Here is a 27,774-nt window from a genome sequence, read left to right as displayed (position 1 = left end):
GAAAAAGATACATACCTGGCTAGAAAAGATGTTGGGAGAACATGTAAACTTTAAACCTGAACTTTTTTTATTAGGTATAATGCCAGAAAAGACTAACCAACAAAGTGTATATTTGATTTTGCATGTCACAACAGTGGCAAGAATTATGTTCGCGCAATACTGGAAAAATGAAGGAATACCATCAGATGAAGAAATAATTTAAAAAATACTAGAATGCACAGAAATGGATAGACAGACTATGAAAGAAAAAGAAGAAACGGAATAGTATCAAACTTGGGACTTATTTTATCGATGGCTAGAGGAAAGAATAAAGGATTAGGAATTAAATATGTATTAGCGAATGTAAACTCAGACAGCACGTTTGTTGAAAAATTATTACTGAACGTATGGGGAAAAACCAATAAAAACTTTTACAAAAAAACCTGATTTAATTTTATTCTTAGTAGTATCCAAAGAGAGTTTCATAAATCCATGTAAGAAAAGGCAAATAGGATAAGAGCAAATGTGGGGAAGAGAAAGAAGTCAATCATTTCATACCAGGATCACAAAACATACTTTCCATAAATATAATAAATACCAATTTAAGTCTTTTTAACATTCACCCTTAACGTGGTGATGTGTAAACATTTTTATTTCCAATTATAAATGCTAGAAAGGTAATGTGCATTACAAGCTATATGAATAATTATGTTGTGTAATATTACACTTCTGTCTAACTGCTGGGGGAGATCATTACTTATGCAGAGAGGACTTCTTTATATTCTGTTTCACTCTTTCAGATTTTTACCAATCATCTCTGACATTTTAAGAGAGTTTTGGAGGAGGCATCACATTAGTTCTTCATGAGATTGAGCTTAGTTTATTTAAGAAGGTTAAACAAAAATGCACGCGCTTAATGCAACATTAAGCATGCAAAATATAAAGCTGATTGCCTAGAGGAAGCATGCTCTACTGTTACCCTAGTGACAAGTTAAAAAGACAAAAAAGAAAAGGCTGAACGCTGAATGGCTTTATGATATGAAATTAAAATGTTTCACACTGAACAATCCAAAATGAATTGGGAAAGGTTAGAGCAGAGGAGGGAGAAATCAATTCTCCAACAGCAGTGGTGAATAGAAAAGAAGTATGAATAGGATTTGCCAGTGGGGTGCAACAGCTGCCAAATATCCTGCAGCCAAAGAACTACAATAATACCAGTGAACTGTGCAAGAGCTTTTGGAATCATCACAGGGCACAGAAGAGTATTCTAACAATAATTATGCCATTTGGTCTTACCCATCTTTTGCAGCAGCAGAACCACAGAGAAGATTCATCTTTGAAACAAAAACCCTGACTCACAAATATGTATATGAATATATACATTTACTTTTCTATCAGGAATCAAAATACCACCAAACTAGTTCCACTAGCAGTCGAGTCCTTTGGATGTCTTTTTCTCCCAACTTGTTTCCTTTGTCTCTTCTCATGGCCAGCTGCTTTTGAAAATTCCAAATACGCTTAAAATCACATGGGACGAGCTGTTCTGACCAAAAATTCATTGCCTATGGTTTGCATTCCTGACTAAACCAAACATCTGCGGAAAATCATGGGAAGTGGACCCACTCACACTGTGTATCTGAAATTATGTATACGCGCATAATGCATATGCATGCATTATGTGATATGGTGTGCATGCATAGCCAGATTCTACATGCAAGCAACTGCATGTTGTAATAATTGTACATGTATAGTTATAGTTACTAGAAAATGGTTCATTTAGGTGATAGATTATCCTGGAATAACTAATTCCCCCATTAAGCAAGATAATCAAGATAATCATTTTTATATTCAATAACTCAATACTGTTAGCCACTACCCCTGACATATTTAGGACCATATTTCTATTATTAATTTCACATGTATCTGAGATAAATTATTCAGCCAGAATTCTAGGTGTTTCTTGTGAACAAACACCTGACATCTTGTTTATTTACTTTTAGCAAGTAACAGCAGAAGCTGTTCAAAATTAACCTCTTTGGTTACAAAAAGCCAGAGACATGGAAAAGTAAGATAGGAACCATAGTGTTTTTTTTAATAATTGTATTAAGCTTATAAAAATATAAAATATAAATGAAAATAGTGGGAAAAAGGGGAGGGGAAAGGGGAGAGAAAGAAGCAAAGGAGAAAAAAGAAAGAAAAGCAGTGACTTCTTTTTCAGGCAGTACTTGACTTACAACAGTTCATTTAGTGAAAAGTTCGAAGTTACAACAGCACTGGAAAAAGTGACTTATGACCATTTTTCACACTTATAACCATTGCAGTATCCCCGTGGTCACATGATCAAAATTCAGCTATTTGGCAACTGACTCATATTTATGACAGCTGCAGTGTCCTGGTGTCACATAACCATCTTTTGCGACCTTCTGACAAGTATAGTCAAAGGGAAAGCTAGATTTATTTAATAACCATGTTACTAATGTAATAATTGCAGTGATTCACTTAAAAACCATGGCAAGAAAGGTCATAAAATGGGGCCGCATTCACTTAACAGATGTTTCAGTTAGCAACAGAAACACTGGGCTCTAAATCAAGGACCACCTGTACAGCAAGTATTTACATTTCTTTTCATTTCTGACTTGTCTCAATTAAGCACTGAAATTTTCCAATCCTTACGTTTTGCAAGAATCCGTTGCCTCCATTTCATTATCTAAATGAATGAATAAAACAGAACAGCCCAACAAAAGGAAAGAAAGAAAAATGGGACAGCTTTTTCCACATGTGCCACTGTTGGTAATTCAGTGGGTTTTTCCATGTTATAGGAGGCCAAAACTAACAGGGATAATAGGAAAATATTAGTAGCCAATACAAGCAACACATAGGAAGTGCTGTAGGTGTTTAAGTTTAGAAGTACAAGCTTTACGCTGATAGACTCATGAGACAGTCCCACTTGGAGTATTAATTCTCCTAATCTCCTATATAAATAAGATTCCAGCCAAATATATGAGATGAACAGCACTTTAAGTTGGGGAGATATTCACACAACTTACTTTCATTTAAGCTAAAGATTTTCCACTTGAAACATTATTCTTATCATGATGATTGCAAGATTTTTGTTTCACTGCATAATGTAAACTTGATCTTTACCAAACAAAATTGTACCCGCTATATAATAAACCAAGGTATTAAATACAGTAAAACCTATGAAAAGTATACATAGCACTTAAAATACATTTGCTATTCATAACTCCTTCACATGTTAATCGCTAGTTCTGTTATCTGAATATCATCTGTCAATTAGATTTCTATAACATGAAAACATTTCAACAATTAGATTGTAGAAATAAATCTGTGACACTGCCCTTAGGGGAAAAATAACTGAATGAACATTACTTTTTAATATTCCAAGGTAAAAGTGGAAAATGCAAACTCGTAGTAGGAATATACAGGTAGTTAGTCTTCGACTTATGACCACAATTGAGCCCAAAATTTCTGTTGTTAAGTAAGTCAGTTAAGTAAATTTTACCCCATTTTACAACTTTTCTTGCCACAGTTGTTAAGTGAATCACTGCAATTATTAAGTTAGTAACACAGTTGTTAAGTGAAACTGGCTTCCCCCATCGATTTTGCTTGTCAGAAGTTTGCAAAAGGTGATCATATGACCCTGGGACACTGCAACCATCATAAATATGAGTTTCGTAGTCTGTGTCAGTGTCTGAATTTTGATCATATGACCATGGAGATGCTGCAATGGTCTTTAAGTGTGAGAAATATTCATAAGTTACTTTTTTCAGTACCGTTGTATGTTTGAACGGTCACTAAACTAATGTTGTAAGTCGAGGACTACCTGTATCTAGTTATTTGGGGATGGGGTGGGGAGGTACACTGTCAGATATAACACATCTCATCTCATCATATCTCATATCTGTAAAGGGAATCTGGGAATCCTTGTAAGCCACAAGCTAAACATGAGATAGAATAAAATGCTAACTCATAGTCAGAGAATGCATCAAATCATCGGTGGTTATTATTGCAATCTATGTTGTCTTGGTCAGACCCCATCTGGAGTTGCACTTCTGCAGCCCATTGTACACATTCAGAGGTGGCTCACCAAGATGAGGAATATGGAAATCAACCACAGTACCAAGTATTACAAACACAAGCACAGCTGCCAGAATCATCATTTAGAGGTCATCCAGTGAATATAAAAATACCATCTCCAAAAGACAATATCATGAGAGCACATCTTAGAGAAATCTCAGTTTCCACATATGTTTAATAGTTCACACTACTTTTCCATCCTTCCAAATATTGTACAGGTAGTCCTCAACTTACAGTATGACCACAATTGAGCCCAAAATTTCTGTTGTTAAGTGAGACATTTGTTAAGTGAGTTTTTACCACCTTATGACCTTTTCTTGCCTCAGTTGTTAAGCTAATCACTGCAGTTGATCAGTTAGTAATCTGGTTGTTAAGTGAATTGCCTTCCCCATTGACTCTGCTTGTCAGAAGATCGCAAAAGGTGATAACATGATCTTGGGACATATAAATATGAACCAGTTGTCAAGCATCTGAATTTTGATCACATGATCATGGGATGCTGCAATGGTCGTAACTGTGAAAAGTGGTCGTAAGTCATTTTTTTCAGTGCCGTTGTAACTTTGGACGGTTACTAAACAAACTGTTGTAAGTCAGGGACTATCTGTACTACTCTAATTCCCATAAATGCCTAGCTAACATGGCCAATTGTGAAGGTGCATGAGAACTTTTTTGCCAGCAGGACATTCAATAGATGCATGCAAGACAACAACTAATATAGATTTGGAATATGAATTAGTACAATATATCCATTAAATTTTGAGAATTTAGGTGTCCAATTATTGCATTTTTAAAAACAATGCTGCATCTATAACTTTACATTTTAGAGTTTTTATTCCTTTAAAAAGAACTAAGAAATCACTATATTATTTCAATTAGAGCAAATTTGTCAAGCACAGAGGATGCAGAGAAGAGCAGAAGGGAACTTCCCATTGTGTGAGCAGATGTCTATTTAATAAGGCTACCCTCTATAAAAAGTAGAAGATTCAATTAAAACAATTTTAATAACCAAATATAATTTAAAGCACCCAAAAATGAAATGTCCAGTCATAACTAGTGTACATATACCTAAGTTATAAAAATAGGTTTACAGTGATAGTACTGAACCAGGAGACAGAAAATTTATACAACATATAAACTATTAATTTCATGCAGATTTCTATCACTTAAATATATTCAATGTATATTCCTAAATATATAGATCAGGCATGTCAAACTGCCAGCCCGCGGGCCGGACACGTCGTCCTGAAACCGCGCCCACCCCATTGCCAGCAATGGGGAAAAAGTAGTGATACGTCGTGCGATGTCACGTGATGTCGCAAGTTTGACATGCCTGATATAGATGAAAGCAATGGAGCAAATATTTCTATTTATAGGAAAGCGGAACGTGACTGAATGATTTTATTCATAAAATTTAAAATTAGTACCCTAACCTGTACTGCTTTGGTGATTTATATAAAAATTAATATTTCTCCCAAAACTTAGACATGCTATGTTCATAATATGGGGGAGTTTCATATTGGAGGTAGCTGACTAACTAAAACTTAATCCCACCTCCACCCTTATTCTGTATGTCCGGCTTCCTACTTTCCCATCTGGTGTTAATGGTTTGTATTTAATAATGATTTCATCTGCTGTGTTCTATAATTGTTGATTTTAACATCTTTAATGCTTTGAAGTTTTTTTGCTGTAAGTCTCCCAGAGTCATTGGATATGAGATGGGCAGCAAATAAATGTAATACATACATACATACATACATACATACATACATACATACATACATACATTATCACAACTTCCACATTTCTGAATTTCAGCATGTTGTTTGGAACAGAAAATTGCTATCTAAGCAGCAGTCTGTTTGACAAACAGAAATTTTCTTTTCCTTCCTTCCTTCCTTCCTTCCTTCCTTCCTTCCTTCCTTCCTTCCTTCCTTCCTTCCTTCCTTCCTTCCTATCATTTATGCATGGTATACTGTGACTCACCTGGTCACAATCCAAAAATTAGATAGCAACCAGCACAAAAATAAATTCATTTTATTTCAAATGAAATTAAATAATTAGTTAATTAAAAATATTAATTTTCTCCCCTCCTGGATTTTTAATGCCTTTCACACAACACTCTTGAGACAATCTGAAGCTTTATATTGTTCACCTACAATCTATGTTGACAATTGTCCAGAAGATCTTTAATAGGTAATGTGCAAAAGAACCTACATTCATATCCCAAATGTTTAAAAGAAACAAATAATATCTTGTCAGTTCTCAATAGTTCTCCATGACACCATGAACTAACAAAGTATTCTAGAATCAAACTTACCTTGGAACTCCCAGAAACCTCAGTGATCTAAGTCGTTCAGCCATATAAAGAGACACTGCTATTACTAGTAGTTCCATTTTTTCAGAGTCTTTCAATATGTGCCCTAGATTTCAAAATCAAATTTCAAATGCATTATATGTATCACCATCTTAATTATATTTCGTAATTCATTTTTGTTAGAACAGGAATTGCTATGTCAATGGGCACATAGGAAATTTTAAAGCAGGTGACAGCATTTATCATAAATTCTTGCCAGAAGATTGCCCAACAGCAAAATGAGGTGGCTTCAAATAAGGTACACACCGAATAAGAGGCACAGGAAAGATGATCCCTCATCATCAAACTTTAGTCTCACAAGATGCCGACTACCATTCCAGCTTATCTTACCTCTTCTCTTGGTGCACACTTCTAAATATCTCGCTTGTACCCATTTACTGTTTTATTTTCTAGGCAGGCCTAGGATGCGTAGTGGTACTTTCAGAAATAAAAAGAATGATAGATATGGATATCTACAGCATGCCAGAACCTTGTATTCATTTTTGTTTGGTTAGGCAGTAATCTGGCAGGAGCTCAGGAAAGGGTATAAGAACAAGGAGCTGGTCTTTTCAGGGCTCCTCATACAATTTTTCATTACTTGTAAAATTATTTTTCAGAATGTACATGTTACCGTCAATGTGTAAAATTAGGCATTTCATAGAATGCCTAGGAAATCTATCGAATGCCAAAACTGGGAGATCAAAGTATGAAGCACTTAATATTTCATACATTCTAAAGGTAAAGGTAAAGGTTCCCCCGCACATGCGTGCTAGCTGTTTCCAACTCTAGGGGCCAGTGCTCATCTCCGTTTCAAAGCCGAAGAGCCAGCGCTTGTCCGAGGACGTCTCCGTGGTCATGTGGCCGGCATGACTAGACGCCAAAGGCGCACGGAACGCTGTTACCTTCCCACCGTAGTGGTCCCTATTTTTCTACTTGCATTTTTACGTGCTTTCGAACTGCTAGGTTGGCAGAAGCTGGGACGAGTAACAGGCGCTCACTCTGTTACGCAGCACTCGGGATTCGACCCGCCAAACTGCCGACCTTCTGATCGACAAGCTCAGCATCCTAACCCTCTGAGCCACCACGTCCCTTATACATTCTATATTCTATATTTATATTCTATATTCCCTCATACATTCTATATGATGCCAAAAGGCAAACCAGCAAAGTACAAAATACTCCCACTAAAATGCCATTCTAGCCTTCCTTCTAGTAGGTCGATAGTGGTCTTTTTCTCTTGTTTCCTTTTCATTAAGAACATGTTGTACTTTATTTTGCATTTCTTCTTTCATTTCCATATACATCTTTTCATTTCAATGAAGGGCTAGGGTTATTTCTAACCCTAACCCTAAACCTTTTCATCACTCTCTTTTCATACTTTGCCTAAATAGTGCTTGTCCTGCATAATGCCTAGGCACTATATATAATTCCTAGGGAAAGTATATAATATATTAAAATAACACAGACATTTCATACGTTGCCTAGAAATGTCATACGTTCTACAGATTTCCTAGGTGTTTTATACAATGTCAGCTTCACACACACTGCCAGTAACGTATATACCACTGAGTAATAAAATTTCTCAATGTTTTCCCCCTATAGAGGTTAAAACCAAAACACTAGATGGGACAGTCAATATCTTAAGAAATAAAAGAAAATTCATAGGTTGGAAAAATGGGCTGAAAGTAACAAAATAAAATTTAATGGAGGCCTGTAATGATCTTTACCAGGGGAAGAAAAGATCAAATTATTTATAATATGGGAGGTATATCGTATGAAAATAGAACCTGAAAAAGATCTTAGAACAGCAGCTGAGTGAAAATGGAATAGAAGTTAGCAGTATGATATGGCTGCAAAGTAGGTTCATACAATTTACATCAACAAGTTTAATTTCCAAATCACTGGAGAAAAATTATTCCGCTATTTTCTCCTTTGATCAGAACCAACTTAAAATATTCTCTCTATTTCTGAGCACCACAATTTAAAAAGAGTTAGGATTAGGTTCAAGAAGAACTCAAAGAAATTAAAACAGGTTCAGAAATGGGCCTCCAATAAGGGAACTGGGTATGTTTAGATTGAGAGCAGGTTAACTGAGAGGTGTATGCTAGCATCTGGAAGACTATCACATAGAAATAAAGCCATCTTTTCCTTCCAGGGTGCAGATCAGGGACTAATAAATTTATTAGTAGAGGAGAGGGAGAGAATAGCTTCCTAACAGTAATATCAGTTCAAGAGTAATTAGCCAGAGAGGTCAAGGGCTCTATTCTGCTGGTTTCATTTCATTTATATATTTGTTTGTTTATTGCTATCCGCCTTTATTATTCTACAAATAACTCAAAGCGGCAAACATGATCTAGGACACTGAATCCTGTTCTGATCAGAGAATTTGACTTAGTCCCTCCAAATCTAGAGTTATAAGATGAGTTTTTAATTACATAAAGTATAATAAAATATAATAAGGATCGAAAGAAACCTAGATCAAGGAGATCATGGGAGAAGAGAAACTAAAACAATTACCGGTAGATCTAAACATTTTAAAGTCTAAGAAAATCAAAAGATCTTTTATAGGTGTGTATCACCTCTGAGAGATTCCTAAACCTAGTGACCATTCCTCTTATCTCAGAAGGTAGTAACTGAAAATTATTTAACTACCAGGCTGGTTGAGTGACAATTAGGTATTTTTTCAGTTTTCTATGTCATTCTTCCCTCTGAAAAAGTTGTGGGTTTTTTTTTCTCTCTTTAATTATTTTCATCACTGGAATCTATTTAACTTAAATATCTCGTAGAAATACTACATGCAGAAGTACTGCAAGAAATAATGCTGCTCATCCCCAAATGCATTCTTATGAATACGTGAATTTCCTTTTAGCAGTGTGTGTTTCAATTTTTATTTCCTGACTCAAGAGTGATATTTCTGATATTAATCCTGAGACAATGTACAGTAACTAGGTTTTAGGCAGCTGCATATAAAATAACATGTGGTAACTAAACCAGCTGAATCTGGTCAAGCGTGATCAGGTGGATATGGTTTATTCCCCTTATTCTGTGTAAGACTGATTTGTTTTCTAGTTGTCTCATAGTCTTGCTGAGTTTGTCAGGGGTTTAAATTCTCATCAGCTGATTTTACTGTTTTTATTTGGTGGCATCCATTTCAATGTTACTTCTTACATTTTTGCAATCTTAGTCTTAACAATTTTTAAAATTATTTTTTTAGCTAAAATTTCTTGAACATAAATTTTATTTAATACTACCAGTCTAGCCTATAGATCTATGATTAAATGTGCCTCTTGATTTTCTCTGTACAGGTAAATGGCGAGGAGGAGGAGGAGCAAACAAAAGAGTCTCTTCATTATGCATACATGCTTTATCATTCATGGGCTTTGGCTTGATGTGCATAGATGCTCCAAGTTATGAATAATATCCAAGACTCTCTTGTGCAGTATAATGTCTGTAAAAAAAATCATTTTTCAAAAAGTTTTGCTCAACTAATACATATGAGTGTTTCATAAATTAATCCCAGGAATCTATGTCCACATTCAGCATAGAGGATTTATTATATTATTTTATTTACTAAATTTATACGCCGCCCATCTCACTATCCACAGATAGTAAGAATGACAAGGAAATATGATGTTGCTACCACTTGATCATATTAGTCCCATTCAGATCATTGTTTCTTATAATAGTAATCCACCAACCTAGGTTTCAATAGCTAGCCATTGTAATGTCAAAATGATGACACTTGTGTCACAGTATCTTTGGGCAAATGAGAGGATTATGTAATATCTCATGGCATCTGATGCAAAAACACAGTTGCATCATTAGGATGATGACTTATTATTTCCCCCTTTCCTTGCCTCCCCTATAGAGAGTGGCCTATCAGCTCTGGTACAATAGTTCATCTTTCTTCTTGGCAGTAATGTTAAATATTTTGCTGAAATTTTAAAACTATTATTAGTTTTTATGCATTCTGACAATGTTTATTACAAATTGGGGCAATTCTAAGAATTAGAACATCTGCTAGTCATATAGCAAAGTAAGATAAAAATAAAGGTTTTCCCTATCCAGTCATGTCCGACTCTAGGGTGCAGTGATTACCTGTTTCTTAGCCAAGGGAGCCAGCGCTGTCCGAAGACATTTTCCATGGTCATGTGGCTATCAGGACTATAGGTCAAGGAGCAGATTGCTGTTACCTTCCCACTGATGTGGCACCTATTTATCTACTCACATTCAAGCGCTTTCAAACTGCTAGGTAAGGTGGAGCTGGGACAGGTAATGGGAGCTCACCCTGTTACACGGCACTTGGTTCTTGAACCCGGGCTGTCAGCTTTCAAGCTGACAAGTTCAGCATCTTTAACCACTGAGCCACATTGTGCCCCCTTTATAGCAATTATGAATAATTTCAAAGGATTTCAGGAGTTTGATATATCCTCAACATGTTAGTATTAATTTGCTAATCAAAGTTTACTCCGTACAATAGGGAAACAGAATTCCTGTTTTTTCTCATATGCAAATAGCCTAAAGGGTGGTATCCCTTTATATGGGCTGTCCAGGATGGCTGATGAAAGCACAGGTGATTGGGCAAGTGAAAAGGCTTTCTAATGATTCACTAACTGGCTAAGATAACTGGCAGGGGTGGCAGCATTGCTGACAGAATCTGGAGCCAGAAACAATGGAGCTTTTTCTAAGTCTGCTTGCCTCTTTATGTCCTCTACCTTTGGGTTTGCTTTGCCTGAACATAGTCCATTTCGAGTACTGAGTATGGAGAAAAGCCTAATTCGACAAAGTTGGACTCAATAGCCTTGATCCATGAAGAAGGAAATTATTTTTTAAGCCAGCATATTTTGGAATAAATACACTGATAGTAGCTACCAAGTATATTTATTCCAAAATATGCTGGCTTACAAAAAATATCTCCTCATCAATACTAGTACAATATTTTGCTTGGGAATTCCAGAAACGAAAACAGAGAGATAAAGTCTTCATTTACTTCAAGAACAAGGAAGTTTATTGTTTATAGATATGACATTGTATAGCTATAGAAAACTGTCTCTCATTCATAGATGGTTAACAAGTAAATAATTCTACTCTCTCCCTTTCTCTATGTAAGTGTTTTGTACTGATAAAAAGGAACATGTTTACTTGAAAAATTAGCCTGAATATGTGTCAAGTACTTCACTCCAACTAAAAAAAATTAATTAAAAATTGCCAGCAGAGGTTAATAGGAAAGCTGTCAAGATATTTCATAGAATTAAAATACATTGTTAAAAAACAATGTTTATTTCACTGAACCTTGAATTGCAAAAATCTTATTTCCTCCCAACACATGTGCACTTTGTACTATCCAAGCTTATCAGCTTAACTACCATAATCAGGAACTGTATTTCAAGCATAAAAGGAATAGTTGACTTAAAAGCTCTTAACTTGATAAAAAAGCAAAGGATTATAAAATTATTTCTTAAATTGACAATTCAGTTTGTGTAAATGGGAAGCTGGATCTCACACGCTCAAAACTGAATGCAAGTACTTTATGGTTTCTCATATTCCTTTATTCCCATAGTTAATGGAAGAATTAAATAGAATCACACCAAATGCTCGCTAGACATAAAAGGCTTATTTGGAAATTCACTGCTGTAAATTTTATTTTTTCAGAATCAAGTTTTTGAACTCAGATTATAGTATGAATCCATTTGAGGCAGTAGTATACCACTTAAATCATTTGCTAAGATGAGTAAAATAAAGAATTCCTGCCTGTTAGTACTTCATTGCCAACTAAACAAACACAGAGATTTTGTTATGTAAAAATCAGGCCTTTCCCAAATATGTTTTATTTTACGACACTGTCAAGTAATTAGATCCTTAACATCTGAGTTTCCTTGAAGTTTAATTTAACCAGATTAAAACTCAAAAATTAGAATTTAAGAAAGAATTTATAAAATTAGAAACTCTTTTCAGTTAAAAAAAGAAAGGGTAGCTATTTCACATATTTATCTCTAAGAGTATTTTCCTTCATAATTCACCTTTGAAGCCTTCGGTGTACACCTCAGGAAGAAACTTCGTGCTGATGTCTCCCTGGATAAAGCGTGGATGCTTTATTACCTCACGTAGCAATGCTATATTATGAGTAACACCTGAAAATAAAGCATTTATTCCCATTAGATTATCAGCCAGAGAATGTATGCTTAATATTTGAATTGACAAGTCAAAGTATCCCCCCTTTAAAAAGCTCTAGATGATAAATCCTTAAATAAATGAGATTTAATATTAATAGTGTTTACTATTTAATAGAACAAACTTAATGTAGTGGATATCAGGCTAGAAACCAGGAAACAATGAGCATTATCTGCACCTTAGGTATACCCCAATTGGGTGATCTTGGGCCAGTCACTCTCATTCCTAAGTAGGAGGCAATGGCAAACCGCTTCTGAAAAACTTTGACAAGAAAACTGCAGGAACTTCTTCAGGCAATTGCCAGGAGTCAAAAACTAACTTGAAAGCAACCCCGCACCAAAAAAGTGAAACACAGCAATCAGGAATAATCCAAATATTTGGGTTCACATTTTTTTCAATAGAAATATTATAAAACATTAAAACTGATATTTCATTTTTATGTGGAAAAAGACTTTTCTGTACATGGATTTACTTCATAAACTAATAATTTTTATCATCTTTTGTTTGACCAGTAACAGAAGATCTACATTTCTAAAAAAAAATTCAGGTTTCTAGATTTAGTTGGAAATACAAGAGAATGGAGCAAACAGGCAACAGAGTTGCAAATAATGAAAATTCAAACCTGAAATGGAGGCAAGCAAGATGGAGAAGAAACTGTTACTGCTTCACATTTTTTTAAAAAGAGGTTCAATGTGAAAAAGTGAATGCCTGCATTGGATACCTATTCACGAAGGATTATCATCTAATTGAGGATTCTGGAAAATCAGAATTCTCCACAAGTGGACAGTCTCCATAGATATAGGAGTTTATTGAAGAGATAAATCACACGTGGAGAGGAATAAGAAGATGGTGGGGCTAGCAAATGAGCTTCTTATTCCCAGGTAAATATATTTAGGACTTTTAATCCTGTTTGAAGTCCTAAACATGTTTACCTTGGAATAAGAGCTAATCTACCTAATCAGAATTACTACAGATAATTCCAATAAGGTAAACTAGTGTTCCTTATTCTTACAGCCCATAATAAAATGTATTATTAGCTCATTTTCTTCTTGCAGAAAAGAAGAAAAACCAAGCTTGACACTCCAAGTTTCACTTTCATAATTCCCACTTCAGTTTATTTGGAATAAACTGGGCTAAATGATTCCATTCTCAACATAGTAGGATGTAGCAGTACCATGGAAGAGTATTGAGAAGATATGGGTATGGACCCTTTTTTTCTTTTTGCAAATGTAATAAATAACTGTGTGCACATACTCTTCCACACGTGCTTGAAAAAAGTCACTCAGCAAACTTTATAGATTGTATGATTATCACTCTTTCTGTGAGCCTCTCATCTGTTTGTACTTTTAAAAACTAAAAGGAATGCATGAGCTCCCTACTCTAACACCTGCTGAGGTCTGAGAAGCCATGGTTACACACTAGAAGCAATGTTTCCCATAAAAGGACTTCTAGCAAAGGGTCTCTTAGTGATCAGATGTTACCAGACTATATTCAGGTGTTGGCTGCTAGAAGTGATATCTTATATATCTTCCCACTCAAATTACACACTATTGTTTATTGAAGATGTAATGAGATATTCCCCAATAAGTGCCTACTAGAACTATAAAAAAATACCTCTGGCACAGTGTCTGTTTGAGGTTATAACCAAGTCGCTGGTAAGATATGCCACTGATAACATATGCCATGAAGCCATCTCCCAATGTTATTATTTATACTCATCTCTTAAAAAGTATTAGAAGGTGGCAAAATCCTCCAAAAAACCTTGAACCTCAGAGTAGACCTACAGCCCCCAACAAGAAGTGTTCTACAAATACTGGCCAGCTCCACAGGCATATCCGCTACTACTTTTGGAGTTTCTGGTATGCAGACAAAATGTGAATAGGTATATATTTCTCTCTAACACTCTTAATACTTATGAAGAACATGTTTGAGGGAATTTCACTCTAGCCCAGCTTATCGTCTATAGAATTACAAACAACTTATTGTCTCCTGGCTGGCCACCAAGTGGCTGTATGTAGCACTCTTTATTAGAGTCACAAATCGGAACACTGATTTAATAAAATAATTAAGCAGCTTAAATAAATAAATTAAAGCAATGAAACATTAGAACTAAGTCATTGAACTGATCAGGACATTTCTATTTTAAAAGAGAGTATAAAAGTGTCAATGCTGCTAACATCGAATGTTCCTGCTTGACAAGAGATAAAGAAGCAGCTATTTCATATGTTAAACTTGTGTATTGCTTTAAGAGATAGGGTTAAGGCTGGGAGGAGGGAGGATTGTACCTCAAGGCCACTGATTCTTTAAATTAATTGGAGAATATGATTAATGACAAAATTAGAAAGGTGTGCAAGGGGGTGGAGATTTCAGATTCCAGCTTCCTTCAAGCAAGCATTTGCCGGTGTATTATTTATTTATTTATTTATTTTAATTCCATTTATATCCCGCCCTTCTCCGAAGACTCAGGGCGGCTTACAAGCTTAGCAGTAGCCTTCATTCTATGTATATGCCTGCTTATTAGGGCTTTCACACAACCCCCAAGCAGCATTATTACAAAGTCAGCTTAAATATAGGCTAAATAAAGGACTTTTAAGGTAAACAATGCCTCAGAGTCATTTGAAAAGCCCATACATTGGAAACTTGACAAAAAGTATATCCATGTTCAAGGATGCAAAATGGCAGCAGTTTCATAAAAAGTAAATCCACATAAATCAGAATAGCCCACGTATTTTGCCAAGTAGAGCATTATGAAGTAGGCCCTTCTATTCTTTTAGAATGGAATGTAACAGGGCGTGAATTATGAAAGGGGTCCCCCAACCTCTTAGGAACCGGGCCCTGGAAATGAGCAAAGCTGCATCTGCGTGTGTGCAGGATTTAGGTAGCGTGCAAAACCATCCCCCTCATCCCCACCTGGTCTATGGAAAAACTATCTTTTCTGGAAAATGGTCCCTGGTGCAGAAAAGGTTGGGGAACACTAAAATGTGGATTCAATGGATCCCTCCCCACAAGAGCACAATCTAAAGTCTGTAAGGAAATACTTTATATTTGTCCTCAAGAACCTCTGTTGAGAGGACATTGAAATGTGCTATTATTAGTGTTCTTTGGAATTTAGAACACTAGAATTTAGAATTGCTGGTAGTTCTTATTTAATGGTCACTCATTCAATGAATGAAGACTTACAACAGAAGTACGGGTAAGTCCTCAACTTACGACCATAATTGAGCCCAAAGTTTCTGTTGTCAAGTGAGACATGTTGAGTTTTGCCCCATTTTATGACCTTTCTTGCCACAGTTGTTAAGTGAATCACTGCAGTTGATTAACCTTGTTGTGAAATGAATCTGTGTTCCCCCTTGACTTTGCTTGTCAGAAGGATGCAAAAGGTGATCACATAATGTTGGGACACAGCAATGGTCATAAGCATGAAGCAGTTGCAAAGCATCTGAAATTTGACCATGTGATCATGGGGATACTGCAAACATCATAACTGAAAAATGGTCATAAGTCACTTTTTTCATTGCCGTTGTAATTTTGAATAATCACTAAATGAACTGTTAAGTTGAGGACTGTATTATAAAATTACTTCCATAATATAAATTAATTCTCTGAGCATATGTTTTTCTTTTGCCCGTATTTGGATGCTTAGCCAACTAAGCAAATTAAGAGCTTCAGTGCTTAACCAGAGAGTATTTCATACCCCAAACTTCAAAAATTTCAACGCATCATTTGCAGTTTAGCATGACCCCAGTGAGAGTTCACAAGGTGTCCCCCATCTGTGTGACTACCTATGAGGCTACAGAAACATGGACCCCTATTGGAGTTTACTCTTGGTTACCTGCTGTTTGAAAAACATCAGCCAGACATTATCCCCACATTCTCAAAGGATCAAGCAAAGGCCAACCTATATGCACATTGAACTATATATTACATCCATCCTTCAAAGATATTTTCTCCTGTACTTTTTTTAAAAAAATAAACTTAATAATCCAAGCGACTGAGACTAAAATCACAAAACTAGATAGACAAAAACAGACAGATATTAATGCAAAAAAAAAAGTTACCAGTTTTTGCTCCAAAGTGAAAACATGGTTAGAATTAGCTTAACAAAGTACATCTTTCATTGCTCTCTTAGAATTAAATTTCTATCTCTTTTAAAATATATATTTTTTAATTCTAAAAAAGAAATTTTTAAAAACACACAGGACATTTTCATTCATTTTTAGATCAGGCAACATAGTGACCAAGAGTATTTGGGCACTGCATTTCACTTTCTTTGCACATATTCATTCCACAGCTAATTCCAGGCACAATTCCAGTGCCTAACAACACCAAATTCCAAAGTTCTGCATAATTTTCCTCCAGTAAGTAACTTCATATTAAACAGAAGAAAGCCAAGCAACCCTGTAGCACATCGTAAATCAAAGAAAGAATGGCTAGTAGTCTCCCTGGCTGTTCCTCCTTTTGCAGTTCTTTTGACAACCCCACAGCGATAATTGCACTAGTAAGCAACATTTCTCCTGAAAAACGCCTCATCACTTTAGGCTTTGTGGCATATAGTAAACTAAAAATGAAAAGCAGAAAAGTCAAAAGTATGAAGGACTTGTCTTCAGCTAAAGAACTATTACATTCTACTCTTAAAGACAGAATCGGAATAGATCAAGTTAAAAATTGCAATTTATTATCAGCTTTAAATAATGGAGTAAAAATAATCTGAATGGCCATCCCATATGCCATTTATCGCCATAGTCTACATAATGGCTTATGTATATTGTACAAAAAGATACAGAAATTGCAAGAATATGGTGTCCCGAGTCATAGAATGTAATTAATAAAATTCAGAATAAACTGCCTGTGGCACTTTATCATTCAGGGGAAACATTCTTCAATATAAATATTTACTGACACTAAACATATTCTGCGTTGATTAGTCCTTTTTACATTATTAAGCTTCTGTCAACTTGACATTCGCAAAACACAAATTTGCATTTTTCCATGTAAACTTAATTGGTGTCCTACATGTCTTGCCATAGATAAACAATTCAATATATTTTAACTTGCTAAGAATTTTAATTGAGTTAAGTGAAATCAAAAGAACTTCATTCCCATAGTTTTTAGTTGTAAAAGCATCCAGTTTTCTGAGTGACTTAAATAGTATAATGATACCTGAGGACTACTACTTTGCAAGACTATCGCAGAAATGCACGTTTAATAGGTATTTAATTTTATTTAAATAGCACTAAAGGGAAAAGGCAGACAATTAAGATCTACTATATAATATTTTCTGAAAACTATTATGAAAAATACAAGGAAAATATTTATTCCAAACAATAAAAAAATACAGTTCTTTCAAACACTGCGTCAGCTGCCCCAACATGGTCAGGCAGAAAAGACTCTCAACACCATTGCTAGTGAAAGTATACTTTACTAAAGTCAAGTGGTTACAGTGTAGCAAAGCCTAATCTGATTTTTCCTGCTCAAAGCATCCCCCCCCCGCCTTTCCCCCTGGATATCTCCCTTTGTCCAATGACATTCAAACAAATTGTTTTGGTAACAGTCCCTGGCTTGGCAGGCTGGAGGATGTTGCATTCCATGGGGTGACTTTACACCAGCCGGTGGCTCTCATGGGACAGCACGATGAGTGGTTTCGATTCCCCTTATCCCAATCTCTTGTCTTCCCGCAGACTGGCATCTGGCAAAGCACGGCTGGTGCAGCAGGATAACAGTCTTGACAGCATGCTTGCAATTATAGAAGTCCTTGTTTGGTGACCACAACTGGAAGCAGCAACTTAGTCATAAAGCAAAGCAGTTTCTAAGTGAAATCGCTGGATTTATGACCTTATTTCGGCTTTCCCTTGTTTTATAATCTTTGAAAATCATAAATGTGAAGACTGGTCAGTTACTTTTTCATTATTATTTTATCTGTGAATGGTTGCTGTGCTAGGCAGGCACTAAACAAGCACCTCTGAACATTGCATCTGTGACAGTTAGAACAACTAACCAGTGGAACAACCTGCCTCCAGAAGTTGTGAATGCTCCAACACGATGTTTTTAAGAAGAGACTGGACAGCCATTTGTCTGAAATGGTATAGGGTTTCCTGCCTGAGCAGGGGGTTGGACTAGATGACCTCCAAGGTCCCTTCCAACTTATTATTGTAGTAGTAGTAGTAGTAGTAGTAGTAGTAGTAGTAGTAATAGTATATACAAATACATAATTCAACTTGAAGTAAATTGTCAAAAGATACATTTAGATTGAACTAATATGTTATTCAAACAGATACTTTTGCTTAAAGAAAAGCCTGTGCAACATGCCCAATAAAATGTTTCACTTTCTCCTGCAGAGTTCACAGCCATAGTATATAAGTTCACTTCAGTCTTTTATTGTGGTTCTAGATCAGTATGTAAAATGAAAAACGGTATATAACTTGGTTCCAGATCCAGTACCGTATATAATGTAAAAGAAGGAGTTACCATTCCATTTTAAAAGTTTAAAGCAATCTTGGATTTAAAAATTATTTCAATTTTTTGGGGACCAGTCAATAATATTTGCCATATTTTAAGGTATGTAAATTAAAGAGCACTTCAAATTTAAAAACTGTAATTACAGAATAATGGGAAAATCTGCTAAAGCAACAGCAACAATTATACAAATGGTAGCATGGAAGATACATAGACCTTGTGGGGGGGCATGCCATATAGCTATACACTAACAATATTACTCCAAAATATTATGAATCACTTTTTTTAAATGCACAGTATGGTATTACAGCTGTCAGGTGGCATGTGAGTTTAATAAATGAATCATAACATGATAATGTATACCATATAATTCTGGGACTCTAACAACTGCTACAGTTTTTCTCCCTATCATTCTATGCAGATACTACTGCAGTTAGTCATCTAACTCATTGTTGTCTATACTGGCTAAGGGCAATGTTTAGACAGAGATCCTAATTGTCCTACTGCATATTATGCTATGCCACCTTGTTATGATCTATGCTTACAGCAATAAAACCTATTTATATTACTTTTTTCAATTTCATAGTCCTGTTGAGAGAAACAATAAACAGGAAACGTCTACATTATCTGATTGGGGGACTGGAGGCTAAAACATATAGGGAACGGTTGCTGGAATTGGGTATGTGTAGTTTAATGAAGAGAAGGGTGAGGGGTGACATGATAGCAGTGTTCCAATATCTCAGGGGCTGCCACAAAGAAGAGGGAGTCAAGCTATTCTCCAAAGCACCTGAAAGCAGGACAAGAAGCAACGGATGGAAACTAGTCAAGGAGAGAAGCAACCTAGAACTAAGGAGAAATTTCCTGACAGTTAGAACAATTAATCAGTGGAACAACCTGCCTCCAGAAGTGGTGAATGCTCCAACACTGGAAGTTTTTGAGAAGAGACTGGACAGCCATTTGTCTGAAATGGTATAGGGTTTCCTGCCTTAGCAGGGGGTTGGACTAGATGACCTCCAAGGTCCCTTCCAACATCATTATTATTATTATTATTATTATTATTATTATTATTATTATTATTATTATTATTATTATCCTGAGCAGCTTGGAATAAATGTGTATTATGTTCTATTGCTAATAATATACTAAAGTACATAAATATTGTAGTGTGCTAAATTCTTAAATCAGGCTGTTATTGAATTGTATCTAGACAGGCATCTATCATTTCACTTGATTTCATTTTTTTTCTGTTAGGCATCTTTGTACATTTTTCCCAGTTTTTCACATAAGTACACTTTTTTCAATTCTAAATATCCATCTCAAGTGCAATACAGTATTTGCAGAACAGCATATTTGTCATTGAGAATATTTGACTTAATAACTTCAAGCTTTTTAACTCTGTTCATCTTTGTAATTTACTTGTAGATGCATATGGCATTAATAAGGTTGTGGTAGGATAGAACTGTGATCAATTACTGCTTACACCTCTAAATCACTCTAAGCAAATGTCACAAGCCAACTTTGGCCTAGCAGGGGATTCCCAACACATTAGGAAAACACAGGAAGGAAAAAGGCTGAAACATTTTGTACCTCTTTCATAAAGTACATGAAAAAGGAATGGAAAAGTGACAGATTACAAAGCAATAGTGCTTTAGATGTACACATATTTCCCAATTAAAAGTTCATTTATTTTCTTCCATAAAATATGAATACTGGAAAGAATATTTTGGTGGTATCAACCGGAAGGCAGGTCACATACAGGTAATTACAGCTAAAATAAATAATCAAATATACTGATCCATTCAAATGATTTGTTATGGAAAAATATGAATTATGTGCCAAAACAAGTGAAAAAGTACACATTCCCACTCACCGTGCACAACAAAGATATAAAATAATAAACATGTCAAAAATCATTATCAATAAGTTTAAAAAGCATATGGCACTCAAGAGATTAGATTAGTAAGGGAGCCACTTCAAGGTCTTACCAGTCCCCTGAGACTTCCCAGGCCTGATGGCAAAGTCAGGTTTCTTTTATTTATTCATTTATTATTAGGAAAATTTATATTGCTGCCCAACTCACGCTCAGTAACTCCGGGCAGCTTATAAAGATAAAAACCCAGTGCTAAAATCAAGAACTCTTGAGGGACTTCTGTAAAGTAAGTAGGGATGGACTTGACCGTCCGTGGAGAATGTTCCATAAATCCAGCGCCCTCCCAGAAAAGGACCAGCTCCTCATGCTCACCAAATCTAACTCCTTAACAGATCAGTCCTTCAGCATGGCTCTTCTGCCATATCTCATAAGAAGGGCACAAGATTTTCCTTTTAAAATCTAAGCAAAAATAGATTTATCAAAATACAGTTTAACATTATCTTGTTCCCTAATTCACGTAAAAGAAAAGCATACCAACAGAAAGAACAAAGTGGATTTTTGTCCTCATTTATCACTGATGAATTTGCTTTTACTCACGCAATATCATTGAACATGACAAATTAGTTGCTTGTCTAAGAGCACTTACAAACATGTAAAATGCTATCCTGTTTAGAAATACATTTATTTAGCATCAAAAGCAGACTGAAGGTTGAAAGTCTCCTAACATCCCTAGAAAGTAGGACCAATAGTGAAGGATGCTGGGAGCCATATAGTTCATCAGTATCTGAAATGCCGTCTACTTCTAATGTGTAAATTTGTAATTTAAAAGTTGCGATGTCATGAAACAAATAGTAAATCGTACGAAGAAGGCATGAGCAAAGAGTTAGACCAGGGGTGTCCAAGTGCCAGCCCACGGGCTGGATGCATCATGCTGAAACCGCGCCCACCCCATTGCCAGCAATAGAAAAAAAGTTGCGATAAGTTGCGACACGTCATGTGACATTGTGAGTTTGACACCCCTGAGTTAGACTAATATGTTTTCATTTGCCTTTTTACTCCAGGAGAGTAGTCAGAACAAAAAAACATAGCATACAGCTTTTGGCATAGATTAATTAATATGATTGTAGTCTATTAGAAAACTAACTACTGATTCTGCTAAGAAGGAAGAATGATCTATATTTAAGTTAGGGCTGTTTTTCACAGAGCTCAAACTTGAACATTAATTCTGAAAATCCTTAGTCAGAATAAATGGCACTGAAATTATTACACATATGTAATAATGCTTAGTACTGGCATCAGACCTCCTGCTTTATCCTAAACCTGATACAACTTATTTTGTAGGGAATTTAACACTTTGCTTTTTTTTTCTCACTACTAAAGTAGCCAGAAAAAGGGGGATGACAGTTTTTCACAGTAAAGGGCAGTGAGTGGTATTTATTTGCTGCTTATTGAATTTCTAGGCCATCAAGAGTTCTTAGTATGTTTATGGTGGAAATAGAAATTTCAAATAAACTTCTAGTCTGTCTTTTCTTTAAGGACCTAACGGCTCGTTTGCTTATTGCTTTGGATTCAGGTTGCTTATCAGGTACATCTAAAATATAATCTCATCTATAAACAATATGGTGGTAGATAATAGGACGATTGATAGATATTACTAAAAACTGGTTGGGCGAGAACAAGGATGTAGATCTTTGGAAATTTTTCAATTGGGATTTCAGACCCTGCAGCAGATATGAGCCAAGGTCAGGAATGGATAGTAGTAGTGTTCCAGTGGTGTAACATCTGGCAATAGTTATCAAGGGCCCATGTGATTTTGTAAAAACCAATGAAACAGATTGGTTTATTCTGTAGGATAAACTCTATAAAACCCTATATACCTTAGGAATGAACTCCAAATGGAATCTTCTCTGTCTGTGAAAATATGTAAAGGAGGGAATGCTTGCAGTCCTGTCTCTGCAAATCAAGGGACCAGAGACACAACAGTAAACTGTCTTCATAACAACTTCTTATCTCTGAAAATTATAAAACAGACATTTTGAACATGATTATTCCTATTATTTATATGAAATGAAATGTGGCATGGATGTCATTTTTAATACAGGTTGGTTATTGTTGTTAAAGACATGTCCTCCCCTGGGAAATATTTATTACTTAATCCCAGCCTTTCTCTTTTTTTCTTTTTAAAATAGTTTTATTTTAATATATATTTAAAAGTATAATCAAGAAGAAAGAGGGGGAAAAGAAATAGAGCTTCACAAAACATGTAGCTTGTAAAATTTTCAAAATATTATTTTGATAATTTATTTAATAATAATTACTACTACTTATAAAGCGGTATTAACTGTTTCTGAAATTTAAAAAGATCAAAAAATTAACAGAAGCAGCCAATATAATAATAGAACCTATAAACTGCTCAGTCTTGGAAGCTGGTATGTAAACATATCTAAGAAAGTGCAGGTGGTCTTCAGCTTATGACCACAATTGAGCTGAAAATTTCCATTGCTAAGCAATGGATGCTACAATGGTCATAAGTGTGAAAAACGCTCATAAGTCACTTTTTCCACTGCTGTTGTAACTTTGAATGACCACTAAACAAATGACAAGAAGTCAAGAAGGACCTGTAAATACATTAAAATATTTCACTCCTAACAAGAATTTATATTATTATTATTATATCATACGGAAGATAATTTTCAGACTATAACTCTGAACCAAAACCCTGAACATTTCCTAAAACAAGAATTCAGCAAGTAATAAACGAATAGGGATTTTCTCTTTCTTATTAACATCAAGAACTAATAGGTTCATTCAGTGGGCAGATATATCAGAAAGTGATAGGGATATACAACTGTGGAATTCTTTCAGCATGCCAAAACTCGATAAGTACTGTCTAAATGTGTAAAGGTAGCTGTATTTTATATGGTGTTCCATTATACTGCAGCTGTTTTAACCATTTGCCAATGGTACATCTTTTTCAGAGGTGGACCTTAACAGCTAGAAAGAAATGGCCAAATTAAAACACATGGTTACAGAAGATTCTGCTGAAAAATTAGCTATGTGCAATTGCCAAGTAAGAACTACCAAGTAAAAGCACATCATTAAAAAGCACAATTTCATATAGTTTCAAGATTTTTCAGCAACTGGATATTTTTTGGGGGGGGGAGGGAGGAAACATGTGCTAAAGCTTTCAAGTTACTAGACTTCTCTTTCTTGGAAGTAAAGGTCACATAAGCAGGGGGAAAGGAGGAGGGAAAGCTTTCTACATTTCTTTCTTTTAATGCACTGATTTATCGGAGTTCAGCAATGGGGGTTAGGAAGAAAGATGTCAAAACCTTGAAATCCAGCAGTGTTGGAATTACACAGTTATCTCTAATGGGGAAAAACAGTAAAGTTAAAAGCAGACAACTTATTTGGAGATGGAAAAAAATGAAACAACTCCACTGGAATACTGTTTCTAAATATTATCAAATCAAATCTTTACCTACTGGTATTGAAATAATAATAACTGTCCATAAAAAGAATCAGGAGGAAGAAGAAAATGTGTCCTTTTATCATTCTTCATAACATTAGCATTATATACAAGAGTGAAATTATGTAGTCTTGATTAAGCACCTAAAGATATTATTATTATCGCTTCTCCGTGTAGTTGGCTAGAAAGGAAGCCATGCAATTTGCTATGTTAACTCTGCATTCTGTAACCATTTTATTAAGAAGGACATATCCTCAAACTTATAATTTTCATCTATGGTAGATGAAACTAGAACCAAATATTTTCCAGGAGTGACAAATGGAGGGCTTCCTCACAGCAATCTGACAACTTCAATTTCAGAAAGGAATGGTTTTAAGAAAAAAATGGGCCAATGAAAATAGCAGTTGTAGGAAGACTTTATACAATGCTAACAAGATATAAAGACACCATCCAGCTGCTCAATCTAGATGAATGAAAAATATCAGATTTAGGACTCCTGACCAAAATTCAGAGATGCTAGCATGCAATGTATTTTTTTTCCTGATTTGAACCTTCCTCTCAAACATCTAAGCTCTAATTCAATTACTATATAAAGACATAATAATAACCAACAAAGAATCCCTAAGACAAGCAAGACACCAGAATATAAACTGACAGCAAATAGCACTCCTTACTAGCACTGATGATGTTACCTAGTTAGGGTAATGAAACATCTGCAAGAAAACAAGCAAGCTCAGAGAGGACCAAGGACCCCTCACATAATAATAATACATATATTTCTTTAGTAAAAAATGTTGCATTTAATTTTTTGCTCTAAGTTTATAATATTGAAATGGAAAATAGTAAATCTCATTAAATAAATTAAATTAGAAGTGTAACACTGTAAAGTGTTCTTCATCTTATACTTTAATTAGAAATATTGTGAAATATTTGCAAAATTGAGCTAGCTGAACTCTCTTGATGTCAAAATACCATCTTATTTACCATTAAATCGTCTCAAACATTATGGTGCATTATCTCTGGAAAGTGATTATTTTGATTATTTTTCTCTTGCTTTGATACTATTAAGTAATTATATGAAAAATTTGGTTGGAAACTGAGATTTATACTTTAATTAATAGAAGAAAATGACAATTTTTAAAATCATTTTTCACTTCAGTGCAAATATTGTTTGCCTCATATGGATAAACGGCAGTATTTACAACACCTACTAACATCCCAACTGGCTTGCAATATTTTCAGAAATACCTAATCTACTACAGCCAATTAATAAATCCTATGGTAACTCCCTCCCCATTATTTTATCAATATTGTTAGTGATGAAACAATTTGATACTCAAATTTTAACAAGAGTGGAAAAAGAATTAAATTCTAATTCTTCTATAGAATGGGAAGAGAAACTTTAGTGCATTATAAATAATGCTTTATTTGACAAAAAATAATATTTTAGGCTTATTAGACTCAATTGTCCTTATACAGAAAATATCTGAATAAATAATTGTGTTACTGCTGATGCAATGAGATCAATGCTTCATTTAAAGATGTTTGTATACTGCTCCCAAATTGTTCCATTTTGGAAGTAAGTAAGTCATTGATCAGAATGATAACAAATATCATACAGTATTATAAAACATTAGAACCAATACAGGAAGCATATAACATAACATTATAAAGTTAGCTTAAACTCCATTAAAATAGAACTAATCTAAAAGATTAAAGACAGTTAAATAAGCTATGATACCTAGAATAATTATACTTTTAATTTACCTCTTATAACATAATTATCCAAGGCTTCTTCCATTCTTTGCAAAGCTTCATTTCTGTTGGATCCATAGGTGATTAGCTAGAACACATATTAAAAAGAATGAACTCTATCACAACCAACATCTTTTTGTTTCAAATATGCTGCCTAATTCCTTTTTAATATTATGAAGTTTCAACACATACGTTTATTCCTCAACCTTTATGATTTCTGTTAAGTCAGAATTTTATCTAGTATCTTTGCCAAGTGAAGAAGGCATGACAACATACAACCCTCACTGCATACTGTATCTATAAGTTTTTTCCAAAATTAGGAACCTGATATTTAAAGCATACGTTATATACATATTTCTAATTTTTTCCCTAAGTACTTGCAGGATACAGTTCAAACATACTACTACAGTACTATACTGAACTCTACATCTGGTAATTTTATGAGACCATTTATTAACTTCTGACAAACCGGCAACTACAGAATTGATAGTTACATGATTTCTGACCACTCATGTGATAAAACAGTAAAGAACGATCCCAACTTTTTTGAGGGTGCAGTATGTAGTAGGACAGCAAAAGACACAATGGGTTGGAAGTGATACTGCTGTTGTTAGGTTGAGACTGGGAGGAGATGGTATTTTTTTATTTGTGTTTGTGCTTAAAATAAAATTAGGGTGCACCCAATAATCCCGTCCTACCAATAAACACTGGGAATATCACAAAGGAAATTGAAAGAATGTTGTTTGTTTTTTTTTAAAAAAAACCCTTCGCTGAGCCACATGCTAATGCCAGAAGACCAAGCAAGCTGGCAGGGTGGGGAGTGGGGAGTTAAGAGAACTGAGCCACAGAATAGAACACAGATTCTGTGGGTGTAAGAGAAATCTGGTAAAGCAGAGAGATTCAGTGAAACAGAGACAATCCTGGATACAACTCAACAGAAAGTAAGGGGAGGGAATTTGTGGAATTTCTTCTCTTTTATATCAAAGATGATATAAAATCTAACATATCAGAAAACAGTAGAAAATCTAATTCTTTGATAAAAATCAACATCTGGTCACAATTTTAAATTCATGATCATGCCTGATCAAAATGTGGAGAGTGATTCTGAAAGAGTGAAAGTATTTCCAGAGGCTTGTAAAAGAATAAACCTTTATCTGGGACTTTCTTTATACTCTGACTGGATATATTAACATTTGGGGCAAATTTCTACGTATGAATTTATCTGTGGGGCCCTTAGTGCTTTCTGAGCTTTGTGGTTTTCTTGCAGACATTTTATTACCAAACCAGGTAACCTCATCAGTGCTAGAAGGGAGTGAGGTTTGCTTTTATTTTTATATACTATTTTATATACTATAAAATGTCTGCAAGAAAACCATGAAGCTCAGACAGCACTACGAACCCCAAAGTTCAACTCTGAGCTACAAATATTCTTTTCTATCGGTAGTCATTTATCTACTTCAGTGTCTAAAATATAAGTCTAGAATGGATTATCAAATGCTTGTCTATTTTTTATAAATCCAAATCGAGATTGGGAATTATCAATGGTATTACTTTCTGTCGCTTCCTGGATAGTACTGCAATTAAACATCCACCATGAGCCAAGATTCTAATCTGTAGCTTGCATAC

The 27,774-nt window shown here is 35.0% G+C and overlaps 1 protein-coding gene across 1 annotated transcript in view; it reads right to left on the bottom strand.

The window, feature by feature from the left end:
* Nucleotides 1-27,774, bottom strand: part of PCCA (propionyl-CoA carboxylase subunit alpha) — a gene marked incomplete at its 5' end in the record, with an annotated part of 233,369 nt that overhangs the window by 98,992 nt on the left and 106,603 nt on the right. Inside the window, 3 exons of the mRNA XM_081326398.1 lie at nt 6,395-6,497; nt 12,451-12,561; nt 26,161-26,236. Coding sequence (XP_081182524.1) covers nt 6,395-6,497; nt 12,451-12,561; nt 26,161-26,236 — 290 coding nt within the window. The remainder of the gene's footprint in view (nt 1-6,394; nt 6,498-12,450; nt 12,562-26,160; nt 26,237-27,774) is intronic.

This window comes from Vipera berus, assembly GCF_964194415.1.
Source record: "Vipera berus genome assembly, chromosome: 4".
Classification (NCBI taxonomy): Eukaryota; Metazoa; Chordata; class Lepidosauria; order Squamata; family Viperidae; genus Vipera; species Vipera berus.
The sequence above is the reverse complement of the archived record's forward strand: the minus strand, read 5'-3'. Positions and strand labels throughout refer to the sequence as shown.